This window comes from Choloepus didactylus, chromosome 7 (genome assembly GCF_015220235.1).
Source record: "Choloepus didactylus isolate mChoDid1 chromosome 7, mChoDid1.pri, whole genome shotgun sequence".
NCBI classification, from domain to species: domain Eukaryota; kingdom Metazoa; phylum Chordata; class Mammalia; order Pilosa; family Megalonychidae; genus Choloepus; species Choloepus didactylus.
The window spans coordinates 14,832,906-14,858,683 of NC_051313.1; the positions used below are offsets into that span (position 1 = coordinate 14,832,906).

The 25,778-nt window shown below is 39.2% G+C and overlaps 1 protein-coding gene across 1 annotated transcript; it reads right to left on the reverse strand.

Annotated features, from left to right (window-relative positions):
* Window positions 1–15,935: 15,935 nt before the first annotated feature.
* Window positions 15,936–16,973, reverse strand: LOC119539966 (trace amine-associated receptor 6). The gene has a single exon (XM_037843899.1). The coding sequence runs from the start codon at window positions 16,971–16,973 to the stop codon at window positions 15,936–15,938; it is 1,038 nt and encodes a 345-aa protein (XP_037699827.1).
* Window positions 16,974–25,778: the final 8,805 nt, after the last annotated feature.

A 25,778-nucleotide genomic window follows, 5' to 3' on the forward strand; every position in this document is an offset into this window, starting at 1 on the left:
TCAGTGGGAAAATATCTGTTCAAATCCCTTCTTTGAATTCTTCTTCTTTGAATCCTAGCAGCAGGATTGCCAAGTCATATGGTAATTCTATACTTAACTTTCTGAGGAATTGCCAAACTGTCTTCTACATTTGCTGCACTATTTTGCATTACCACCAGCAATGAAGGAGTGTTCCTGTTTCTTCACATCTTCTCTAATGCTTGTAATTTTCTTTTTTTTTTTTATAGTAGCCATCTAGAGGGTGCAAAATGATATCCTTTGGGGCTTTTAAAAATTTCTTTTTGTTTTAATTTTTTTTTAATATTTTTAAATTTTTTTGTATTTTTTTTCTCATTGTGGTTTTGATTTGCATTACCCTTATAGCTAATAAAGTTGAATATATTTTCATGTGCTCTTTGGCCTTTTGTATGTCTTCTTTGGGGAAATGTCTATTCAATTCTTTTGCCTAATTTTTAATTGAATTGTTTGTCTTTTTGTTGTTACATTGAAGGATTTCTCTTTATATGCTGAATATTAAACCCTTATTGAATATGTGGTTTCCAAATATTTTCTCCCATTGTGTAGGTTGTCATTTTATTTTCATTAAGAAGGCCTTTGATACAGAAAGGTTTTTAATTTTTATCAGGTCCCATTTATCTATTTTTCTTTTTGTTGCTTGTGATTTAGGTGTAAAGTCTAAGAAACAAGTGCCTAACTTAAGGTCCCAAAGATGCTTTCCTGTGCTTTCTTCTAGAAATCCTTTATTTCTGGTTCTGATATTTAGGTATTTGATCCATTTTGAGTTGATTTTTATATATGGTGGGAGGTAGCATCCACATTCAATCTTTCGCAAATAGAGAGATAGTTTTCCCAGTACCATTTTCTGAAGAGACTATTCTTTCCAAATTGAATTGTCTTCACCCCATAGTCAAAAATCGGTTGGCCTTAAATGTGAGGGTTGACTTCTGTGTTCTCCATTTGATTCCATTGGTCTATATGCCTGTCCTTGTGCCAGTGCCATGCTACTTTCATTACTGTGGCTTTGTAGTTCAGTTTAAGATGGGGAAGTGTGAGTCCTCCAACACTGTTCTTTTTCAAGATAGCTTTGGCTATTCAGGATCCCTTACCTTTCCGTAGAAATTTGATGATAGGCTTTTCCAGTTCTGCAAAGAAGGTTGTTGGGATTTGGACTGGGATTCTATTTAAACTGTAAATCATTTGGAGTAGAATGGACATCTTAACAATATGTAGTCTTCCAATCAATGAATATGGAATGTCCTGCCATTTATTTAGTTCTTTGATTTCTTTTGGCAATGTTTTGTAGTTTTCTGTGTACTAGTCCTTTACATCCTCAGTTAGATTTATTATTGGATATTTTATTCTTTTAGTTGCTATAGGAATGGAATTTTTTTCTTAATTTCTTCTGATTGTTCATTGCTAGTGTACAGACACACTATTAATTTGGGGGTGTTTATCTTGTACCCCACTACTTTGCTGAATTTATTAGCTCTGGAAGCTTTGTTGTGGATTTTTAAGGGTTTCTATAGATAGGATCATGTCATCTGCAAATAGGGAAAATTTTATTTTTTCCTTTCCGATTTTGATGGCTTTTATTTTTGTTTTCTTGCCTGATTGCTCTGGCTAGAACTTCTAGTACAATGTTGTATAACAGCAGTGACAGTGGGGATCCTCATCTTGTTCCTGATCTTAGAGGGAAAGCTTTCAGTCTCTCACCATTAAGTAAGATGTTAGCAGTCGGTTTTTCATGTATGTGCTTTATTGTGTTGAGGAAATTTCCCCTAATCCTAGTCTTCTAAGAGTTTTTATCAAGAAGCATTGCTGGATTTTGTCAAGTTCCTTTTCTGCATCAATTGAGATGATTGTGTGTGTGTGGTTTGTTTTTTTGTTTGTTTGTTTCCTTCATTCTGTTAATGTGGCCTATTATATCAATTGATTTCCTTAGGTTGAACAACCCTTGCATACCTGGGATAAAACCCATGTGTGATTGGATTTGGTTTGCTAGCATTTTGTTGAGGATTTTTGCATCTCTATGCGTAAGAGATATTGGTTTGTAATTTTCAATTATATGGTATCTGTCTCTGACTTTGGTATCAGGACAATGTTGGTTTTGTAGAATGAATTAGGAAGTGCACCCTCCTTTACAATTGTTTTTGAAGAGTCTGAGTAGGATTGATGTTAAATCTTGGAATGTTTGGTAAAATTCCCCCCTGAATCCATCTGGCACTGGGGTTTTCTTTGTTGGGAAATTTTGATCACCGATTCAATCTTTTTACTTGGTGTGTTGAGATTTTCCATTTCTTCTTACTCTGGGAGGATAGTTTGTGTGTTTCCAGGAATTTTTGCATTTCATCTATGTTATCTGATTTATTGGCATACAGTTGTTCATAGTATCCTTTTATACTTCTTTTTATTTCAGTGGGGTCTGTAGTAATGTCCCCCCATTTCATTTTCTGATTTTAGTTATTTGTGTCCTCTCTCTTTTTTAGTTCCTTTCTGTCTAGGTAAAGGTTTCTCAATTTTACTGATCTTTTCAAAGAACTAACTTTCGGTTTTGTTGATTCTCATTATTGCTTTTTTTTTTTTAATTTAGTATTTCATTTATATCTGATCTAATTTTTGTTATTTCCTTCCATCTGCTGGTTTTAGGCTTAGTTTGCTGGTTTTTTCTAGTTCTTCAACTTTTGAGATTAAGTCTCTGATTTGAAAGCTTTCTTCCTTTTTAATGGAAACAATTAAAGCTAAAAATTTCTCTTTCAGCTAATACTTGCTGCATCTCATAAGTTTTGGTATGTTATGTTTTCTTTTTGATGGGCCTTAAGATATTTCCTAATTTCCTTTGTGGTTTCCTCCTTAACACATTTGTTTTTTGAAGATGTTTAATTTCTACATGTTTGCAGATTTTCCGTTTCTCCTTCTATTATTGATTCTAGGTTCTTTCCTTTGTGGTTGAAGAAAATACATTAACTGATTTCAATATTTTTTTACTTTCTTGAGACTTTCTGAGCTAACATATGGTCTATCCTAGAGAATGATCCATATGAATTCAAGAAAAAAATGCATTTTGCTGTGGTTGGATGAAGTGTTCTATATGTCTGTTAGGACTAATTGGTTCAGGATATCATTCAAGTCCTGTATTTCCTTACCGATCTTCTGTCTAGGTGTTCTGTCATTATTAAAAGTCGTGTTTTACAGTCTTCTACTCTTAATGTAAAACTGTCTATTTCTCCATTCAAATCCAGCAGTATTTATTTCATATATTTTGGGGATCTGCTGTTAGATGCATATATATTTATCACTGTTACATCTTCTTATTGAATTGACTCCGTTACTAGTATACAGGGACCTTCTTTGTCCCTTGTAATTGTTTATGACTTAAATTCTATTTTTTTTAATTAAATTCAGTTTTATTGAAATACATTCACACACCATACAATCATCCATGATATACAATCCACTGTCCACAGTATGATAACATAGTTATGCGTTCATCACCACAATCTATCTCTGAACATTTTCCTTACATCAGAAAGAACCAGAACAAGAATAAAAAATAAAAGTGAAAAAAGAACACCCAAATCATCCCCCCATCCCACCCCATTTGTCCTTTAGTTTTTATCCCCATTCCTCCACTCATCCATACACTAGATAAAGGGGGTGTGATCCACAAGGTCTTCACAATCACACTGTCACCCTTGTAATCTACATTATTATATAATTGTCTTCAGGAGTCCAGACTGCTGGGTTGGAGTTTGGTAGTTTCAGGTATTTACTTCTAGCTATTCCAATACATTAAAGCCTGAGAGGTGTTATCTATATAGTGCATAAGAATGTCCACCAGAGTGACCTCTCGACTCCATTTGGAATCTCTCAGCCACTGAAACCTTTTCTTCTCATTTTGCATCCCCCTTTTGGTCAAGAAGATACTCTCAGTCCCACGATGCCGGGTCCACATTCATCCCCAGGAGTCATACTCTGCGTTGCCAGGGAGATTTACACCCCTGGGAGTCGGGTCCCACGTAGAGGGGAGGGCAGCGAGTTCACCTGTCGAGATGGCTCAGTTAGAGAGAGAGAGGGCCACATCTGAGCAACAAAGAGGTACTCAGGGGGAGACTCTTAGGCACCATTACATACACCTTTAGACTCTCCTTTGTGGTAATGAGCTTCATAAGGGCAAGTCCCATGCTCGAGGGCTCACCACATCAAACCGCCAGTCCCAATGTTTGTGACAACATCAACACCAGTCCAGGTGAGGATGTCCAACACATCCGCACCTTCCCCCAGATCCTCGGGGCTGGGGAGGGGGAGGCTGTAAATATATTTTTTATTATCTGCCCAAATTACTCTAGGATGTGTCACCATTAAATTCTATTTTACCTAATATTAGGGTATCTTACCCCAGTTCTGTCTTGGTTACTACTTGCAAGGTATATTTTTTTCCAACCTTTCACTTTCAACCTACTTACTTCTTTGAATTTAAGTTGAGACCCTTGTAAACAGCATATAGTTGAGTCATCCTTTCTTATCCGTTATGCTAATTTCTTCCCTTTTGACTGGAGAACTCAATTCATTTCCATTCAAAGTTACTACTGATAATACAGTACTTTCTTCTGCAATTCTATTAAGTCTTTGTGCTACACTTTTTTGTCCCTCAATTCTCCCATTAATTCCTACTTTCACATTTATTTGATTTTTCATATTTCACCATATTGCTACTTTTTCATTTACAGGATATATTTTTCACATATTTTCCTTGTGGTTAGCATGGGGTTAAAATTTGGCATCCTAAAAATATAACAATCATATTTGATTTGATACCAATTTGACTCCAATAGAATTATACATACCTTGTTCCTATTCCTCCCCTTCCCACCACCTTTTTTTGTACTTGTTGCATATAATATCTTTGTAAAGCATATGTCAAAAAACATAGATTTATCATATTTTATGCGTTTGCATTTTAGCACCTAAAATGTGCCACTCACTACAGAGTAAAAGTGGAGTCACATACCAAAAATGCAATAGTTCTGACATTTATAATTATCCAAATGCTTACTTTTACCAGAGGTCTTTATTTCTTTATGCCACTTTGAACCACTGTCCAGTGTCCTTTCCTTTCAGTCTGAAGACCTCCCTTTAGCATTGCTTACAGGGCAGTTCTAGAGGAGATGAACTCCCTCAGCTCTTGTTTATCTGGGAATATCTTCATCTTTCCCTCAGTTTTGAAATAAAGTCTCACCAGATATAATATTCTTGGTTGACAGTTGTTTTGTTTCAGCATTTTAAGTATTTCAAAACATTGCCTTATTGCCTCTCTGGTTTCTGATAAGAAATTGACACAATCTAATTGAAACTCCCTTGTACATAACACATTGATTTTCTCTTGCAGCTTTCACAACTCTCTCCTTGTCCTTTGCATTCCACAGTTTGATCAATACGTAATGGGTTGTATTTTTTTCAAGTTTATCCTATTGGTGTTCTCTAGGCTTCCTGGATTTATTAACATGTTTTGATAAGTTTGGGAAGTTTCTCTGTCATTTTTTCTTTGAATATTCCTTCTGCCCCCTTCTCTCTTTCTGGTCCATCTGGGAATCCCATAATGCATATATTAGTTTACTGGTGGTATCCCAGAGGTCTCTAGGGCTATTTTTGTTTTTTATAATTCTCTGTTCTTTCCTCTCCTCACCCTGACTCATTTCAATTTTTGTATCTTTGAATTCACTGATTCTTTCTTCTGCCAACTCCAATCTGTTGCTGAAAGCCTCCTGGGAATTTTTCACTTCAGTTACTGAGGTCTTCATCTCCAGTGGTTCTGTTTGGTTCCTTTTCAAAATTTCTATCTCTTTACTAAGACTCTCATTTTGTTCATTTATTGTTTTCCTGATATCTTTTAGCTCATGTCCTGTGTTTTCCTTCATTTCCTTGACATATTGAAAATCACTTTTTTAAAACATTTGTCTGCTATATCCACAGTCTGGTCTTCTTTGTTGGTGATTTCTGGGTTTTTATCCTTTTCCTTTGGATAGGATGTCATTTCCCGTTTCTTTATTTGCCTTTTAATCTTTTGTTACACACTCTACCTTTTAGTATTTTAAAATGTTAACTCCGGAATTTATTCCCTGAGATGTCTGTTTCTTGATTTTGTAGCCAGCTGCTGACATGACAGTGTAGTTCTTCAGGGTCAGGTGCTAACAAAATGTACAAAATCTAAGCAAAAACACTTTTTCACTGTCTTTGCAAATTGGCTTTGCATTGGCTAGTGTTTTCCATCCGCATTCAGCCTTCCTATCAGGAAGGTCCACAAAGGGCAAATGGAAAGATCAGCATCCTCACTACCTTTTCTGGGTCCTTGTCTTGTCCTGTGTATGTGCTTGCTAGTGGCTTTAGGAGATCCCCTGTTTACAGGAGTTTGGATGTCCCCTCTACTTCCCAGATAACAGATCTTCTCCCTCTGCCAGGTCTTCCATTCCAGGACTTAGAGCAGGTAAACCTTTGCCTCAGGCCTCAATTGTTTCTTACATTGCTTTCTTTGTCTCAAGGTGCTTTTGCCTGGAAGGCAAATTCTGGGAGAGGCAAATGGGACAGGAGTTTCCCAAGTCAGTTTTTCCCGGCCGCAACAAGGCCTGGGACCCACAAAGAAGCACTGGGTGGCTCTCAACTGCCGTGTGGAGGGATTCAATCAGAGCGGGGACAGGAAGGGTGCCTGGAGCTTGTCCCTCAGCTCCCAAGTCTGCACTTCCTTGACTCAGCCCCTGCCCAGCAGTGCAGCCCTTCAGCTCTTCTCCTCACCTCTGAGGAAGCATACAATAGTTGAGTCTGAGGTACACTGGAAAAATGAACCTCCTCAGAGCTGGGCCCTCAATGATCCAAAAGGACTAATCAAAAGCTGTGATCAGCAATCAGCCACGTGCCTTCCCCTCAAACCCTGATCTTGGGGAACTGGATTTGTATGTCTTTCTCTGGCACCAGGAACTATGCCAGGCCCGGACTTCTCTGCTACCTTCTGCAAGAGTGAGGATGGGTGTCTGTAACTGCCACATGGAGAGAGCAATTTACTTGTATTTATTGTAATTTATTATGTAAATTTATTTGTATGTAATTTTATTGTATGTAAGTAATTTTATTTATTTTATTTTTATTTTTATTTATTTATTTATTTATTTTTTATTTATACAAATTTATTGTAATTTACCTCCCACTCTTCCCTGGATGCTATACAGTGGTCTAATGGACTCTGAAGTTTTGAAGTTGTTGATTCAGACAGTTGTTGCCTGTTTAATAGTTGTTCTGCTGGAAGGACTGGTTCCTGGAGCTTCCAAATCCACCATCTTCCCATAATTCCTATATATATCTTTTTTTTAAGGTTTTTAATATAACATTTTTTTCAAACTTTTAATTGTGCAATATAGAAAACTGAAAAGCACAAGAAGTGAACACAAAAGTCATCCAGAAACACAAGCAGCTTATGGGTTGACATATCCTTCAAGGTGCTTATTGTGTATACACACAACTGAGCATACAGTTTTATGTAGTTGAGATCGCACAGAATGTATCAAGCTTTTTCATGAATATTTACCAATTGAAAGTCTCAAAGTCATGAGTATTGGGATAAGCAAGAATACACGACACCAACTCAATCATGGGGAAAAATGTATTCCTGCCTTTCTTGGGGACAAAACTTTCACAGAAGACAAAAATGCAACAGGCCTCTATAAATATTGGCAGAGTTACAAATACTGCATTCCCTCAATGCTCAATTTAAAATTAGACATAAAGCAACAATACCATAAGTATTCTTTATCTCAGAGAAGTCATTATCAGATCTATATAGAAATAGCAAGGTATGTTTCCATTGAATTATTTTAGCAATATTTTCCCATGGTAGAGCCAAGAGATGCCCTTGCACAATGGTTACATCAAAATGGAAATATGAACACAGTTGCATACATCCCTCCCCCTGCACTGCCCCACTCCCCCTGCAGCCAACCTAATGAAGAAGTTCTGATGCCTACTGCTCAGAGGTGGTTTAACAATTTCATGTCAAAGATGCATCTTTTCTATCAACAGAAATACATCTATAAACTCATTAATTCACTAGCTCTACTTTTTATCATAAATTGTCACCTCAAGAAATCTAAAAAGCTTAGGGATTATCTTTCTACCTCTATTTTTAACATACTTTGGACATTAGGACTTGTCCTTTTACACAGAGCAATAACTAAAATGCCTATACAGAACAATGGTCAGACAATCTGAAGTTGTCTAACAACTCACAGGCAAAGACCCCTTCCCTCTGCAATTCCTTCCCTACTCCCCCAACCCCTCAGCACACTGCTCCAAGACATCTACTTCAACAGTGTCATTCCCCAAATACAGCCATTCCTCTGTATTAACAGAAAAGATATTAAAGGTTATTTTACACTCTCTACTTTTAATATATGTTGTAGAATTCTAAGCATCTAGAAAAACTAGATGATTGCATCTGCAATGATAAGATACTTTTTTTTTCTTTTTTTAACGACTTTGCTTCAAGTAAAATTCTGTCATTTTCAAAACAGTCTTCCCTATAAATTTTAACACAAAATGCACAAAATGTATTAGTTTACTAACTCTACTTCTGTCATACACTAGTCTACAAAGAGTAGATGATAAAAAATTAGGACTTGTTTGTCCACTATATACACAGTGAAAAATGCGTAAAACATATAGGATGATGGTTTATCTTGCCAAACTACAGACGTGCTGGCATAGAGCCCTTGGCACTTCCTCTCCCTCCTCCCTGAAACAGCACAAACACAATGTATACTGCTCTGAAGCTGCTTTGACCATTCCATCTCCAAAAAATATTTCATATGACTTTTAACAAAACAATATCTACAAAATGTGTTATTTTACAACCTCTACTTTTAACATATTTTGTGCACTTCTAAACATCTAGAAAGACTACATGTTTCAAATAGGGACTTAAATTTATCCACTATATAAACAGTAGTGTTGAATGAACTACACACACATGTAACAATGGTTAATCTGAAAGTGTCTTCTGAATAGAAACATTCTGGTCTAGAGTCCTTCATTTCTCCTGATTCCTTCTCTCCACCACAAACCCAGTGGATGAGTTATAGGCACATGTGTCACTTAGATGGGGTTTAATAATTTCATTTCCAAAAGACATTTCCAGAAGGCAACCTTTCTAGGAATCTTAACACAAAGTGTACAAAATGTGTTAGTTTACTAACTCTACTTTTGTCATACATTGGCAACCTCTTTTATATCTGGAAACTAGATATTATAAAATTAGGACTCATTTATCCAGTATATACACAATATATACAGTACGGCAAAGTTAAATGAATGCATATAACATACAGGGCAATGGATGATTAGAAATTTTCTAGTACACACTAGCAAAACACCTTTTCCAGTTTCTTCCCTCCCACCTCCCTCAAACCAATGAACAAGTACAATGCTCAGAGGTAGTTTAACAATTCCATTCCCAAAGACAGTATTTCTCATCAATTTTTAAGAGCTATTTACAGTTATCCTACTACCTCTATTTTTAAACTCTTCAAGTACTTCTAAACATTTAAAAAGACTAGCTATTTCAAACAAGAATTTACTTGTTCACTGCACATATAGTATTGTTAAATAAAACTGTACACACATAACAATGGTTATAATCTGAGGTATCACCCAAACATGACCATCTTGCCCTCAAACCATTACCTCCAGACTTCCTTTTCTCCATCACCAGTTCAGTGGACACTTACAGGCAAGTGTAATGCTTTGAGGTGGTTGAAAATGTTCATATCCAAAAGTCATTTACAGAGGACAAGCTTTCCAATGAATTTCAACCAGAAAGTATACAAAACATGCTAACTTTAATAACTATACTTTGTCATACACTGGCAACCTCTTAACATCTACAGACTAGCTGCTGCAAAATTAGGACTCATTTGTCCATTATATACACTATATATACAGCCCAACAAAATGCACAGAACATACAGAAAAAGTTTTGCCTGAACACACTAGCATATTACCTTTCGCAGTTGCTTCCCTCCCACCTCCTCCAAACCACTGAATGAGTATACAGACAGTAGTATGCTGCTCAGAGATGGTTTAACAATCCCATTTCCAAAAGACACTATTTCCTACAAATTTGAGCAAAACCATTTACATAGTAACATTTTACTACTTCTACTTTTAACATACGTTGGGCACTTCTAAACATTTAGATAGTCTAGATGTTTCAAGTAAGGACTTAGTTTGTCCACTATATTCAGAACAGTCTTGAATAAACTGCAGACATGTAACAATCATCAGAAAGTGTCTTCTAAATACGCACATTCTGCTCTAGAACCCTTCCCTTTTATTCTTCCTCCACTAACCCTAGGGCCCATACTGCTCAAAATTTCAGAATACAATCTCTCTGAGGCATTTTAACACAAAATGTACACAATGTATTAGTTTACTAGCTCTATTTTTGTCATACTCTGGCAACTTCTTATCATCTAGAAGACTAGATGTAAATTAGGACATGTGTGACCATTACACACACTATATACACAGCAAAGTAAAACCAAATGACAAACATAGGGACAATGGTTAATCTTGTCTCATTATAAACACACTGGCACAGAGCCCTTTGCACTTCCTTCTCCCTCCTCCCCCAAACCAGATACAAAATGTGTACTACTCAGAGAGGTGGTTTGGCCATTCCAAAAACTCCCACAATATTTCATATGAATTTAACAAAAAGATCATCACAAAATGGGTTCTTCTACTACCTCTATTTTTAACATACGTCAGGTACTTCAGAACATCTAGGAAGAGGAGATATTTCAAAAAGTACTCAGCATTCTCAATTATATATACAGTCGTGAGGAATAAAATGCACACACAAAACAATGGTTAAAATATGAAAATATCTTCTAAATATGACCAGTCTGGCATAGAACCTTCTCTTCCTCTCCTTAGCCTTCTGCTTCATGGCCTCCAACGCACAGTACAAGCGTGCATGTGTGTCTCTCCTGCTGTCGCTTCCAGAGGCAGTCTAAATTCCATTTCAAAGTCATTTCTAGAACACTTTTTTAAGATTTGCTTTTCTTTAGCAAATGGGCATTACAAGACATGTGATTTTCTAACTCTACTTTATCATATGTCAGCAACCTCATTACACCTAGAAAGCCTAGATGTGGCAAAAGTTTTCTTTTAAAAGGTTGGAGGGAAATTTGAGAGCAGTTTTTTATATTATATACACAGAGCTTCTATAAACGGCCAGTAAATCTTCCCAAAGGTGGTGGGTACTTCTTATTGGAGAAATGTCACAGATTAGTCTACCTTTTCTCTCTTCCAACATGAAGCAAGGTCTGGTAGATCGCAGAGCAACCGCCCCACGGCGCTAACCCTCCCACCCGGCGTCTCCAGGGCTCCGCTCCCCTTCCAGGCCCGTGAAGGCCTCTGTCCGGCGTTGTTGGGACGAGACGGCGTCTCGTCCGACGGGGACGGGGTCACCCCAGGTCCCGGGTCCGCGGGCTCCCAGGCCCGGGCGGAAGGGAGGGCGGAGCCTGAGTCCCCGCGACCCGCCTTCTGGGCCTCCAGTCCCCTAACCCCCCGCGGCCTGCCGGAAGCCGCCATCTTTCTCTCCCCAGCACGCCCGCCCCCGGGGTCCAGGCTCTGAGAGGCCGCCGCCGCCATCAGCACATCATGGGGGAAGGGAGGACAGCTCCGCCGCTGCCCCGGGGCCTGGACCACGACGGCGGGCAGTCGTGGGAGGACGTGGGGTCTCCACAGAGCAGGGACCACAGGGCGCCCCGGGCCCCACCTCACTCCCCCTCCCGGAGATGATTAACACCTGCTGATGCGTGCTATTAAGGAAATGACAAAACCAGGTAAGTGAAAGGATAAAAGAGAAGTACCAACCTTAGCTAAGGCAGGGATATTTTTCTGAGGGAGTCGTGATGAAGCTGAGACTTGAAGGTGACAAGGAGCCAGCTCTGTGAAGACCTCAGGAAAGGGCGACTCAGGTAGTTGGAAAAGTCTGCGCAAAGCTCCTGAAGCACAGGTAGCTGTGGGGCAGCTGTGGGGAAAGGGTCTGGGGGAATATGGCTGGAGCGTGATGAGCTGGGGACAGTGAAATTGAATGTGATTAGAGAGTTTTTGGCGGCAAGATAATGTGAGGCCTCACAGATCCTGGTAGCGTTTGAATTTGAGTCTAAATTCAATGGAAATCAGAGGCTCCGGGTTTTAAATTGTGAATCCATCACAGAACGTAGAGACCAGGCTCTGGTGCGGGGGTCAGTGAAGGATCACAGGACCAGGTATGCTTTTGCTGCTGTGGCTCAAATTAACTGCAGCACCTCCTGTCCCTCTCCTCCAGCTCTTCGTGGTGATCCCCATCTGATCATGGGGGGGCCCACTGAGAATTTAATTGCACCTGGATAGGCTGGTTGACTTTACATGTTTCTGCTGGTTACACAGAGACTGTAGCTTCTGGGCCATCACAAATCATGGGGACTTTGTCCCTAATGGTGGCTTCTTATGTGAGCTCCAACAAGATGGTCTCAGACAAGATAGGACTTGTTGCCTGGCTATGCTTGTCACCGTAACTTTTGGGGTCTATCGGTAGGTGAACTCTATAGTGAAGCAGTTTGTTTCCTTCTTACATCCTCCACATGCCAACACAGCATTTTTTACATAGGACATGTCTAATAAATGTGCTTTGACTGAAAAAGTAAATGAATAATCCTAGAGAAGAAGTTTAAGAAAAAAGCAGCGAAGAACTCAGTGAGGAAAACCTGGTTACTTTCTCCCTTCCTGTGTCCTCGGTTCACTTTATTATTTAAAGCAAACCCCTTGCAGGACATGGGGGGTGGGGGGGAGGGGTTGGCAATGCAAACAGAGCAGCCTGCATCCCGGTGTCACTGCACTGAGGACAGCCATGCTGGAGAGTCGTCCAGACCCACAGTGGACTTTCCCCAGTGGTCTGCGCAGGAGAAAGACATAAACTTCTGTGTGTGAAGCCACAGAAGTAGCTGAGGCTGTTTTCACTGCAGCTGTGTCTGCCCTATCCTGACTAGGACCCAGCATAACCCTGAAGGTCACTGAGGGGTCTCAGGGCTTTGGGAGCCCCCAAATAGTATGTTAAATATTGTTTATATGTGAATATGTGAGTTTTCCTTAGGAAAGAGTATATAGATTTCAGTATTTTTCAACGTCACTGTGATCTAAGCATTATCAACAACCATTAACAGTTACATAAGAAACTGTACAAGCTAAATGAACTGTCATGGGTGTCATTTATTCAACTGTACTTCTTTGGGACATCCTTCTTGTTTGCCTTAAGCTCTCATTTCCATGTGGAGAAATGAATTTGGATTTAGAAGACAGATGATTTGGGTTCAGAATATGACAAAGGTTTTCTTTCTTTTTTTAAGTTACTAGCTGTGGGATCTTGTGCAAGACTCAGTTTCCTCATGTATAAAATGAGCAGCCTATAGGGTAAATATGAGTTCTAGATAGGTGTTTCTCACATGATAAGAGAAGAATATTATTCAACTATTTCCATCATGCATCTATCTTTGCTTAATTGTTTATGTTTATGTGTTGACTCCCTATCCTTGTTTTAAGCCCTGGGGGGACAGAATCATGTCTTACGGTTCTTTTTAGTTTTCTATGGGGCAGCACTGTCTAAAATAAATATAATGTAAGCCACATAAGTAATTATAAATTTTTAGTAACCACACATGAAAAAATACAAAGAAACAAGGTGAACTAATTTTAATAATATATTTGATATAGCCCAATATATCAGAGATTTGATTATTGTAACATGTAATTCATATAAAAAATTACTAAGGAGGTAATCTGTATTATTTTGTTTGTATGTAGCCTTTGAAATCCAATATGCATCTTCCACTTAGAGCACAGCTCAAGTCAAACTAGCCAGATTTCAAGTCCTTAACAATCATATGTTGCTAGTGGCTTCCATTTTGGATGGTGCAGATAAAAGCCTAAAATCACTCAGTTGAGTAACTAATTGACTGTGACTCCCCTATCCAAATCCTCTGTTCTGGGCAGGCTCCCCTACTGACTAACCTGTGCTCAATTGTGCTTGATGTGCCACTAACTGCATGTTTTGGTGAACTGTTTACTATGTCTAGAAATTCACTTTCTACTTTTTTCTGCTTGAACTAATGCTCACTATTCAGCTTAAATTTTGACTTCTCCTTGGAAATCTCTCTGATCCCTCAGCCCCACAGCATCCTCTCCCAACGTCATGTCATTTATGTGCTCCATATGGTATAATTTATCTCACATATCATAATTGACTATAAGTGTTGGTGGAGTATTTTATAGAATGGACCCTCAATTGGGATTTGTCTGATGTTCTTCCCATGATTATACTGGGGCTATGGGATTTGGGGAAGCAGAACACAGAGGTGATGTGCCCTTCTCATCACATCTTGCCAAGGACACATGCCATCAATATGACTTAACCCTGTTGATGTTAACCTCGATCAGCTGGATAAAACAGTGTTTGTCATTTTTATTTTCCAATGTGGTCAACATTGCTTCTTGCCAGAGTCACCACTTCTTAATGATAAAGATGGGATCTTATTACCTTGGTATTCACAACAGCTAGCCCTGATTTTAGTAAAACATAGGCCTGTGGCTCATGCTTGGTTAATAAAGGAAAAATGCATGAATGCCTGAATGTTTTTCATTGAATTGTATAAAATTCAATGAAATAAAACTCAATAAAACAACTTAGCAAAAGCTTTAATATTTTTAACTGAGTGGCTTCTAAAACTTGCAAATACTCTGTGACAATTAAGCTATATTATGAATAAAAGACAGAAAAGTTGGAAAGAGGTCTTCCCAAAGGAACAAGTAACAACTCTGTATGAAGAGCCCAGAATAACTGAGGTGCTGTCCACACGGACTCTTGACAGTTTTAAGCAGGAGGGTGAGGGGTTGTGGTGGTAGTAGTAGGAGCAGGAAGAGCAGCCAAATACTGACCCCTGTCTCCTCTGGGCAGGGGCAATGGCTTCTGCCCACTGCAGCAGGAGAAGGATTGTCGATGCAGGGATGACAGAAATTTGCTTGGCCATTGCAACAGCCCATTTAAAATGTGATCTACTCTTGTAAATTGTCCTCACACACTCCGAGGGCCCCCCAGGTATGACTCTGGCAGTGTTTGTGAGTTGCACACAGCAGTGCAGGTGGAGACACCCGGCCCTCTCCTCAGGCATTAAGTACAATAGACGCACCTGTGCCCAAGGAACTCCCTTGGGAAAACAAACAAAGCAGGAACACGAGAGCCTGGTAAAGTCTGGTTACAGATTTTTTTTTAAATTTTTATTCTAATACCATATATATAACCTAGCATTTCCCCTCTTAACCACATTCAAATACAAAATTCAGTGCTGTTAATTACATTCATGATGTGTGACCATCACGACTACCCATTAGCAGAACTTTTCCATCGTCTCAAAGAGAAACTCTGTTCATTTTAAGCCTTAACTCCTAAAGAATTTTGTACAGTCTGGGAGAGAGGAGAAAACTTTATAAGCAAGGCAGAAAAGGGATTAAAAAAAAAACAGTTGTTTTCAGGGTTCATAGCAGAACAAAGAGTTAGTAGAAGAGTTAGTGGATTAAAAGAGGAAATTGATAGGAGGCAGTATCTGCAGTTACTGGGATATGCTAAATGTGAAGCAGTTAGAAATAGGAATTTAATATTTATCAGTCTAGTAAATATTTTTGGAGAGATAAAGGGGGCTACACATGTTAAGGAGTCCAGAAAACATTGATTCATCCTATTTAATTCAAGAGCAATCCATTTCACTTTCCTTTTTAACAATCTTACTTGACTGTTTAAAAATTATTTCATTTGGAAATCTGGAAGATGTTTTCAACATCCTTAGTCCAATTGCTTACATTTGTTCAGAGAACAAATTCATGTTGGCTGAATTGTCCTTTAAAACTTGACCACTCACAATCACTTTTATGGCTTTTCTAAACCATGGGTAAAATAAAGCATAAATCAAAGGGTTCATGGCTGAGTTATAATAAGCAAACCAGCAGCAAATCTCATTAATATAGGCAGGTGTTATGAAGCCCATATAGGTATCAATTAATGAATCAATGCTATACGGTAACCATGAAATCATAAATGCTATCACAGTGATACCCAGGATTTTAGCTGCTTTTCTTTCTCTCCTGGCCACTCTGGATTTATAACTCTCTGATGATGATTCTGCTTGGCTACCCATATTTTCAATCTTTTTAGCCTGTTGTCTAGCTACAAGAAAAATATTAGTGTACAGAATTATCATAATAAGTGTAGGTATAAAGAAAGATAAAACATCTGTCAACACCCAGTTTTGATTTGCAATAACTTGACAAGCGCCCACGCATTTGAGGGCACTCACCACTTCCTCCAGCCCGTCGTCGTTGGCCCCCGTGTAGAACACGGCCCCGCTGTACACGAGGGGCAGGACCCAGGAGAGGCTGATGCACATCCCCGACACGGACACCGTGAACTTGGTGGGATAGACCAGAGGGTCAGTGACAGCAACGTACCTGTCGATGGAGATGAACGACAGGTGGAAGAGAGAAGAAAAGCAAAATGCCACATCACAGCAGCTGTGGAAAATACAAAAATTCTCCCCAAAGTACCAGCAGCTCTCCACGGACCTGACCATGCTGAAGGGCATCACTGTCACACCCACCAAAAAGTCCGCACAAGCCAAAGAGGCAATCAGAAAATTGGTGGGAGAATGCAGCCGCTTGAAATGAAGGATTGAAATCATCACCAGGAGGTTTCCAAACACGGCCAGCACAGCCCCGAAGCCAAACACTGCGTACAGGACCACACGGGCCCCAGGGGAGTAGGGAGATTTGACACAGGAGCCGCTCACGTTCTCGAAGCAGAGCTGCGGGGCTGTGGGAGGGGACGTGCTGCTGTCCATGATGCTGGGGTTCATGGTTGTAGAAGTTCTGTGTTTCTGGTACCACAAAGAATGCAGAAATCTAATTGCCAGTACTCCTGAGGAAAAAGAAACAAAACACAGTAAAGCACAATGATACCAGAGAAATGATCAGATATTATCCTCAATATATTTCTTTACTTTTCTATTTTATTATGAATCTCAAATATTACTGTAATAAAATATAAGCAATAATCATATCGCACAAAGAACACTGGGGATTGGTTTCAGCCAACAAATGCTTGATTCTCTTGATGTGATGAAATTCCCTTTGCCATTCATTCTTATTTAAGTTTTCATTTATTCCCTCTAGGAGCTCCTCTTTGCAACAGCCACTGATATGGGCTGGATTATGGAGTTGAAGGATCGCCTTCTGTTAGCTTCATGAGTCTGTTGCCTGACTTGCATTATTGCCTAAGTGTGCAGTCCTTCCAGCTAAATAAGCACCATCAATGGGAAAATCCCTAGATGGAATCCCCACAGTACAAGGTGTGAACTAGTAAGATTATTATTGACAGTGATTATTGAGAAAGTTAGTCTGCAAAACAGCTCTTTATATTAAATTGGATTAGACAGTATGTAATTTAGAACAATGATTTCCTTCCCTTTAGTGTATAGACTTGAGACCATCCGCTTCTCACCAGCCATGAACTGGCAACTTTATTGAATTTTTTTACAAGCATTGTGTCGATACTTTTTCATTTTTGCTTCTGCATTGGTTATCAATAGGCAGACAGTGCAACACTGGAAGCAACTGGAGATGGATGAAGTTTATGAAAGCATTAAAGGACTGTGCAGAGATTGGACCTGCCAGGACTGCTGAGGTCTGGGACTGTTTCTGTGCTGGGAACCGGGGGATCCATGGCCCTGTCAAGGTGCTACCCGTGGCTGCCTGGCTGCCATGCAGCTCACCCCTGGGAAGTGGGCAGTGAGCCCTCGGCTACATTTGCCTGTTGTTCTCTCAGATTGGTCTCTCAGCTCCTGACACTAAAAGATGTCAAGTGAGGAGTAATGAGCAGGGAGCTGGAAAAGGGGAATAGATTCCTTGGTAGGGTGTTCCCATCCTGGGATGTTGGAACACTGCGGGATAAGGAAAAGCATTATTCAGCCTTCCTAAAGAAGGGCTCGAGTCTCTTTCCGCTGCAGGTCTGTGACCTTAGAGGTCATATTTATGAACTTGCTTTTTAATCAGTAAAGAGTTATAGTATATTAGGTATTATTGTTTTTTTAATATTTTATTGAGATATATTCACATACCACGCAGTCATACAAAACAAATCGTACATTCGATTGTTCACAGTACCATTACATAGTTGTGCATTCATCACCAAAATCAATCCCTGACACCTTCATTATCACACACACAAAAATAACAAGAATAATAATTAAAGTGAAAAAAGAGCTATTAAAGTAAAAAAGAAGACTGGGTGCCTTTGTTTGTTTGTTTGTTTCCTTCCCCTATTTTTCTACTCATCCATCCATAAACTAGACAAAGTGGAGTGTGGTCCTTATGGCTTTCCCAATCCCATTGTCCCCCCTCATAAGCTACATTTTTATACAATTGTCTTCAAGATTCATGGGTTTTGGGTTGTAGTTTGATAGTTTCAGGTATCCACCACCAGCTACCCCAATTCATTAGAACCTAAAAAGGGTTGTCTATATTGTGCGTAAGAGTGCCCACCAGAGTGACCTCTCGGCTCCTTTTGGAATCTCTCTGCCACTGAAGTTTATTTCATTTCCATTCACATCCCCCTTTTGGTCAAGAAGATATTCTCCATTCCACGATTGCCAGGTCTACATTCCTCCCCACGAGTCATATTCCACGTTGCCAGGGAGATTCACTCCCCTGGGTGTCTGATCCCACATAGGGGGGAGGGCAGTGAGTTCACCTGCCAAGTTGGCTTAGCTAGAGAGAGAGGGCCACATCTGAGCAACAAAGAGGCGTTCGGGAGGAGGCTCTTAGGCACAATTATAGGGAGGCTTAGCCTTTGCGGCAACCGACTTCCCAAGGGCAAATCCTGTGGTAGAGGGCTCAACCCATCAAACCACCAGTCCCTATGTCTGTGAGCACATCAGCAACCATCGAGGTGGGGAAGCCCAATACCCCTGCATTCGCCACCAGATCCTCAAGGCGGCTCTGCATATTTTTTTCCTTGTTCCCCCCCACACTTTTTTTTTAAATTAACTGTATGAAAAATAAAATAAATAAAAAATAAATAAATAAAACATACAATAAAAGAACATTTCAAAAGAGACCATAACAAGGGAGTAAGAAAAAGACAACTAACCTAAGCTAACTACTTTACTTCCAACATGTTCCTACTCTACCCCAAGAAAGTAACCTAATATAGCGACATTTCTGTGAACTTGTTCCTACTATACCCATCAGAAATTAACAGACCATAGTCATTCCTGGGCATTTCCAGAACGTTAAATTTACCCACGATTGCTTATCTGTTCTTATTGGATTATTGTTCCCCCTTCCTTAATTAGTCTCTATTGCTAGTTCCCCTACATTCTACATTACAAACCATTTGTTCCACATTTTTCAAAGTTCACATTAGTGGTAGCATATAATATTTGTCTTTTTGTGCCTGGCTTGTTTCACTCAGCCTTATGTCTTCAAGGTTCATCCATGTTGTCATATGTTTCACGACATCGTTCCTTCTTACTGCTGTGTAGTATTCCATCATGTGTATATACCACATTTTATTTATCCACTCATCTGTTGAAGGACATTTGGGTTGTTTCCATCTCTTGGCAATTGTGAATAATGCTGCTATGAACATTGGCATGCAGATATCTGTTCATGTCACTGCTTTCCGATCTTCCGGGTATATACCAAGAAGTGCAATCGCTGGATTGAACGGTAACTCTATATCTAGTTTTCTAAGGAACTGCCAGACTGACTTCCAGAGTGGCTGAACCATTATAGAGTCCCACCAACAATGAATAAGAGCTCCAATTTCTCCACATCCCCTCCAGCATTTGTAGTTTCCTGTTTGTTTAGTGGCAGCCATTCTAATTGTTGTGAGATGGTATCTCATTGTGGTCTTAATCTGCATCTCTCTAGTAGCTAGTGAAGCTGAACATTTTTTCATGTGTTTCTTGACCATTTGTATTTCCTCTTCAGAGAACTGTCTTTTCATATCTTTTGCCCATTTTATAATTGGGCTGTCTGTACTATCGTCATTGAGTTGTAGGATTTATTTATATATGCAAGATATCAGTCTTTTGTCAGATACACGGTTTCCAAAAATATTTTCCCATTGAGTTAGTTGCCTCTTTACCTTTTTGAGAAATTCCTTTGAGGTACAGAAACTTGTAAGCTTGAGGAGTTCCCATTTATCTATTTTTTCTTTTGTTGCTTGTACTTTGGGTGTAAAGTCTAGGAAGTGGCCGCCTAATACAAGGTCTTGAAGATGTTTTCCTACATTATCTTCTAGGAGTTTTATGGTACTTTCTTTTATATTGAGATCTTTGGTCCATTTTGAGTTAATTTTTGTGTAGGGTGTGAGGCAGGGGTCCTCTTTCATTCTTTTGGATATGGATATCCAACTTTCCCAGCCCCATTTGTTGAAAAGACCATTATGACCCAGTTCAGTGACTTTGGGGGCCTTATCAAAGATCGGTCGGCCATAGATCTGGGGGTCTATCTCCGAATTCTGAATTCGATTCCATTCATCTATGTGTCTATCTTTCTGCCAGTACCATGCTGTTTTGCCAACTGTGGCTTTATAATAAGCTTCAAAGTCAGGGAATTTAAGTCTTCTCACTTTGTTTTTCTTTTTTAGAGTGTCTTTAGCAATTTGAGGCACCTTCCCTTTCCAAATAAATTTGATAACTGTCTTTTCCATGTCTGCAAAGTAGGTTGTTGGAATTTTGATTGGGATTGCATTGAATCTGAAGATGAGTTTGGGTTGAATTGACATCTTAATGACATTTAGCCTTCCTATCCATGAACATGGAATATTTTTCCATCTTTTAAGGTCCCCTTCTATTTCTTTTAGTAGAGTTATGTAGTTTTCTTTGTATAGGTCTTTTATATCTTTGGTTAAGTTTATTCCTAGGTACTTGATTTTTTTAGCTGCTATTGAAAATGGTATCTTTTTCTTGAGTGTCTCTTCAGTTTGTTCAGTTCTAGCATGTGGAAACATAACTGACTTTTGTGCATTAATCTTGTATCCTGCTACTTTGCTAAATTTGTTTATTAGCTCTAGTAGCTGTATCGTCGATTTCTCGGGGTTTTCCAGATATAAAATCATATCATCTGCAAACAATGACAGTTTTACTTCTTCCTTTCCAATTTGGATGCCATTTCTTTCTTTGTCTTGTTGGATTGCCCTGGCTAGCACTTCCAGCACAATGTTGAATAACAGTGGTGATAGCCGGCATCCTTGTCTTGTTCCTCATCTTAGAGGGAAGGCTTTCAGTCTCTCACCATTGAGTACTATGCTGGCTGTGGGTTTTTCATATATGCTCTTTATTATATTGAGGAAGTTTCCTTCAATTCCTACCTTTTGAAGTGTTTTTATTAAAAAGGGATGTTGGATTTTGTCAAATGCTTTTTCAGCATCTATTGAGATGATCATTTGATTTTTCCCTTTTGACTTGTTAATGTGTTGTAATACATTGATTGATCTTCTTATGTTGAACCATCCTTGCATGCTTGGACTGAACCCCACTTGGTCATGGTGTATGATTTTTTTAATGTGTCTTTGGATTCGATTTGCAAGTATTTTGTTGAGGATTTTTGCATCTATATTCATTAGGGAGATTGGCCGGTAGTTTTCCTTTTTTGTAGCATCTTTGCCTGGTTTTGTTATTAGATTGATGTTAGCTTCATAAAATGAGTTAGGTAGTGTTCCATTTTCTTCGATGTTTTGAAAGAGGTTGAGTAAGATTGGTGTCAGTTCTTTTTGGAAAGTTTGGTAGAATGCCCCCTGTGAAGCCATCTGGCCCTGGGCATTTATTTGTGGGAAGCTTTTTGATGACTGATTGGATTTCTTTGCTTGTGATTGGTTGGTTCAGGTCTTCTCTTTCTTCTCTGGTCAGTCTAGGTTGTTCATATGTTTCCAGGAAATTGTCCATTTTCTCTACATTATCCAGTTTGTTGCCATACAGTTGTTCATAGTATCCTCTTATAATTTTTTTTAATTTCTTCGGGATCTGCACTAATGCCATCTTTCTCATTCATTATTTTGTTTATATGGGTCTTCTCTCTTTTTGATTTTGTCAGTCTAGCCAGGGGCTTGTCAATCTTGTTGATCTTCTCAAAGAACCAACTTTTGGTGTTATTTATCCTCTTTATTGTTTTTTTTGTTCTCTATGTCATTTATTTCTGCTTTAATCCTTGTTATTTCTTTTCTTGTACTTGGTTTAGGATTGGTTTGCTGTTCGTTCTCTAGCTTCTTCAGTTGATCCATTAGTTCTTTGATTTTAGCTCTTTCTTTTTAATATACGCATTTTGTGCTACAAATTTCCCCCTCAGCACCGCTTTTGCTGTATCCCATAGGTTTTGGTATGTTGTGTTCTCATTTTCATTCATCTCTCTATATTTAGCAATTTCTCTTGCTATTTCTTCTTTAACCCATTGATTGTTTGGGAGTGTTTTGTTTAACCTCCAGGTATTTGTGAATTTTCTAAGTCTCTGATGGTTATTGACTTCTAATTGCATTCCATTGCGGTCAGAGAATGTGCTTTGAATAATTCCAATCTTTTTAAATTTATTGAGGCTTGTTTTATGTCCCAGCATATGATCTATTCTGGGGAAAGTTCCGTGAGCACTAGAAAAGTATGTGTATCCTGGTGATTTGGGATGTAATGTTCTGTATATGTCTGTTAAATCTAATTCATTTATCAGATTGTTTAGGTTTTCAGTTTCCTTATTAGTCTTCTGTCTGGTTGATCCATCTATAGGAGAGAGTGATGTGTTGAAGTCTCCCACAATTATTGTGGAAACATCAATTGCTTCCTTTAGTTTTGCCAGTGTTTCTCTCGTGTATTTTGTGGCACCTTGATTGGGTGCATAAACATTTGTGATTGTTATTTCTTCTTGTTGAATTGCCCCTTTTATTAGTATGTAGTGGCCTTCTTTGTCTCTCAAAACATCCCTGCATTTAAAGTCTATTTTATCTGAGATTAATATTGCTACACCTGCTTTCTTTTGACTGTAGCTGTCATGAAATATTTTTCCATCCTTTCACTTTCAATTTCTTTGTGTCCCTGTGTCTAAGATGATTCTCTTGTATGCAACATATTGATGGTTCGTTTTTTTTTTTGATCCATTCTGTGAATCTATATCTATTAATTGGGGAGTTTAATCCATTTACATTCAACATTATAACCGTGAAGGCATTTCTTGAATCAGCCATCTTATCCTTTGGTTTATGTTTGTCATATATATTTTTCTCTCTCTTTATTAATATCCTTTAATGTACCCATACCGAATCTCTTTAGTACTGAACCTTTCTCCAAGTCTCTGTCTCCTTTCTTTGTTTCTCTGTCTGTAGGGCTCCCTTTAGTATCTGAAGTAGGGCAGGTCTCTTGTTAGCAAATTCTTTCAGCATTTGTTTGTCTGTGAAAAATTTAAGCTCTCCCTCAAATTTGAAGGAGAACTTTGCTGTATAAAGTATTCTTGGTTGGAAACTTTTCTCACTCAGAAATTTAAATATGTTGTGCCACTGCCTTTTTGCCTCCATGGTGGCTGCTGAGTAGTCACTACTTAGTCTTATGCTGTTTCCTTTGTATGTGGTGAATTGCTTTTCTCTTGCTGCTTTCAGAACTTGCCCCTTCTCTTCTGTATTTGACAGTGTGATCAGAATATGTCTCGGAGTGGGTTTATTTGGATTTATTCTATTTGGAGTTCGCTGGGCATTTATGAGTTGTGTATTTATGGTGTTTAGAAGATTTGGGAAGTTTTCCCCAACAATTTATTTGAATACTCTTCCTAGACCTTTACCCTTTTCTTCCCCTTCTGGAACACCAATGAGTCTTATATTTAGACATTTTTTATTATCTATCATATCCCTGAGGTCCGTTTCGATTTTTCTGATTTTTTTTCTCCGTTCTTTCTTTTGTGCTTTCATTTTCCATTCTGTTATCTTTCAGGTCACTGATTAATTGTTCAACTTCCTCTAGTCTTGTACTATGAATGTCCAGAATCTTTTTAATTTGGTCAACAGTTTCTTTAATTTCCATAAAATCATCTTTTTTTTTTTAATTTAGTCTTGCGATGTCTTCTTTATGCTCTTCTAGGGTCTTCTTGATGTCCTTTATATCCTGTGCCATGCTCACCTTCCTGTCCTTTATATCCCATGCCATGGTCTCGTTGTTCATCTTTAGTCCTTTGATTAATTGCTCTAGTTACTGTGTCTCCTCTGAACTTTTGTTTTGGGTGCTTGGGCTTGGGTTATCCATATCGTCTGGTTTTTTCATATGCTTTATAATTTTCTGTTGTTTTTGGCCTCTTGGCATTTGCTTAATTTGATAGGGTTCTTTTAGGATTTGTAGACCAATTGAAATCCTTATCTCTAATTTGTCTGATCTACAGCTTCATGGAGTACACTTTCTCTAACTAACCAGCAGGTGGCATCCACGAGCTACATGTTCCCCTCAAGCCAGTTCTCCCCCACTTTGCCTTTGTGGTGAGTGGGGGAGTGAGTCTTGTTGGGTCCAATTGGTGTACCAAGCCTGCGTGGGTAGTTGGTATTGCCTGCCCTGTATATAGGGCATGTGTCTGGGCAGTCTTGGCGGGGGGTGGCTCTAACAATCAAATCTCCCTGGTGTTCCTGGAGTTTTAAACCTGCTGCAATAGTCTAATCTTTCAGTTCAGTCCTACCACAGTTTGTCTCTGCCACTGACCCACAAGTCCTTGGTATGGCCCCTGAGACTTGCAAGTGGGTCCCTGTTCCAGGCTGTGCAACCCCTGGTCCTCTGTTGAGGGATGACTGTGCTATGTCACAGGTGAGTTCATCCCCCCAGGGCAGTTCTGGGCTGCAGGGCTGTGTAGGGAGGCTCCCAGTCTCCTGAGCGGATGCCCCCCTTTTCTTGGGAAGTTGTGGTATTTAGTGAATTTTCTCAGCCACTGGATTATTGCCTTTTGTCTCAGAGCTCTCTTAGTTCTGCTCTTGTCTTGACCTGCCCAAATTGCAAGTCTTTAAGGCTTCCTGGATTGGGCTTCTTAGAGTAATTGTTTTAGAAAAAGAAAAAAAAAAAGATTAAAAAAAAAGGCCCTCCTCAAAGATCTAATGGGTTATTGAAATGCTAAGAGACAAAGTAATTAGGGCCATTAAGGGAAAGTCCAGGGGGCAGAGAGATCAGTTTTTCTTTGGGATTTGCTTATGAGCCTCAGGGCCTGAGCGCTGCCCTTCCCCTTTCTATGTTCACCAGAGCTCCAAAAAGCCTCTGCTTTTCTTTTTGGGCTTTTCTTGCTGTTTCTTGCTATCCCTATCTCCTCTCTGCTGGGCTGGCTGCTCTCAGATTCTCTGGTGTCTGGTTTCAGTCTATCTATGATTGGAGTTTGGATCGGTAGATTGAGTTTCTGATAAGAGCCGCCACCGCAGTTCTCCCTTCTCGTTCCCAGTGCTGACGGCCCCTCCTCCCATGGGACTGAGTCTGGCAGGGAGGGGCGCAGGTCCCCTGGCCACAAAAACTTACATATTTTGCTGATCTCAACAGTTCTGTGTGTTCATGAGTGTTGTACTAAGTATGCCCAAAGTCAAATTGCTCTGCAGTGTCCAGTCCATTCAGTTCCTGGTTTTCTATCTACTTTCCTGGAGTAGTAAC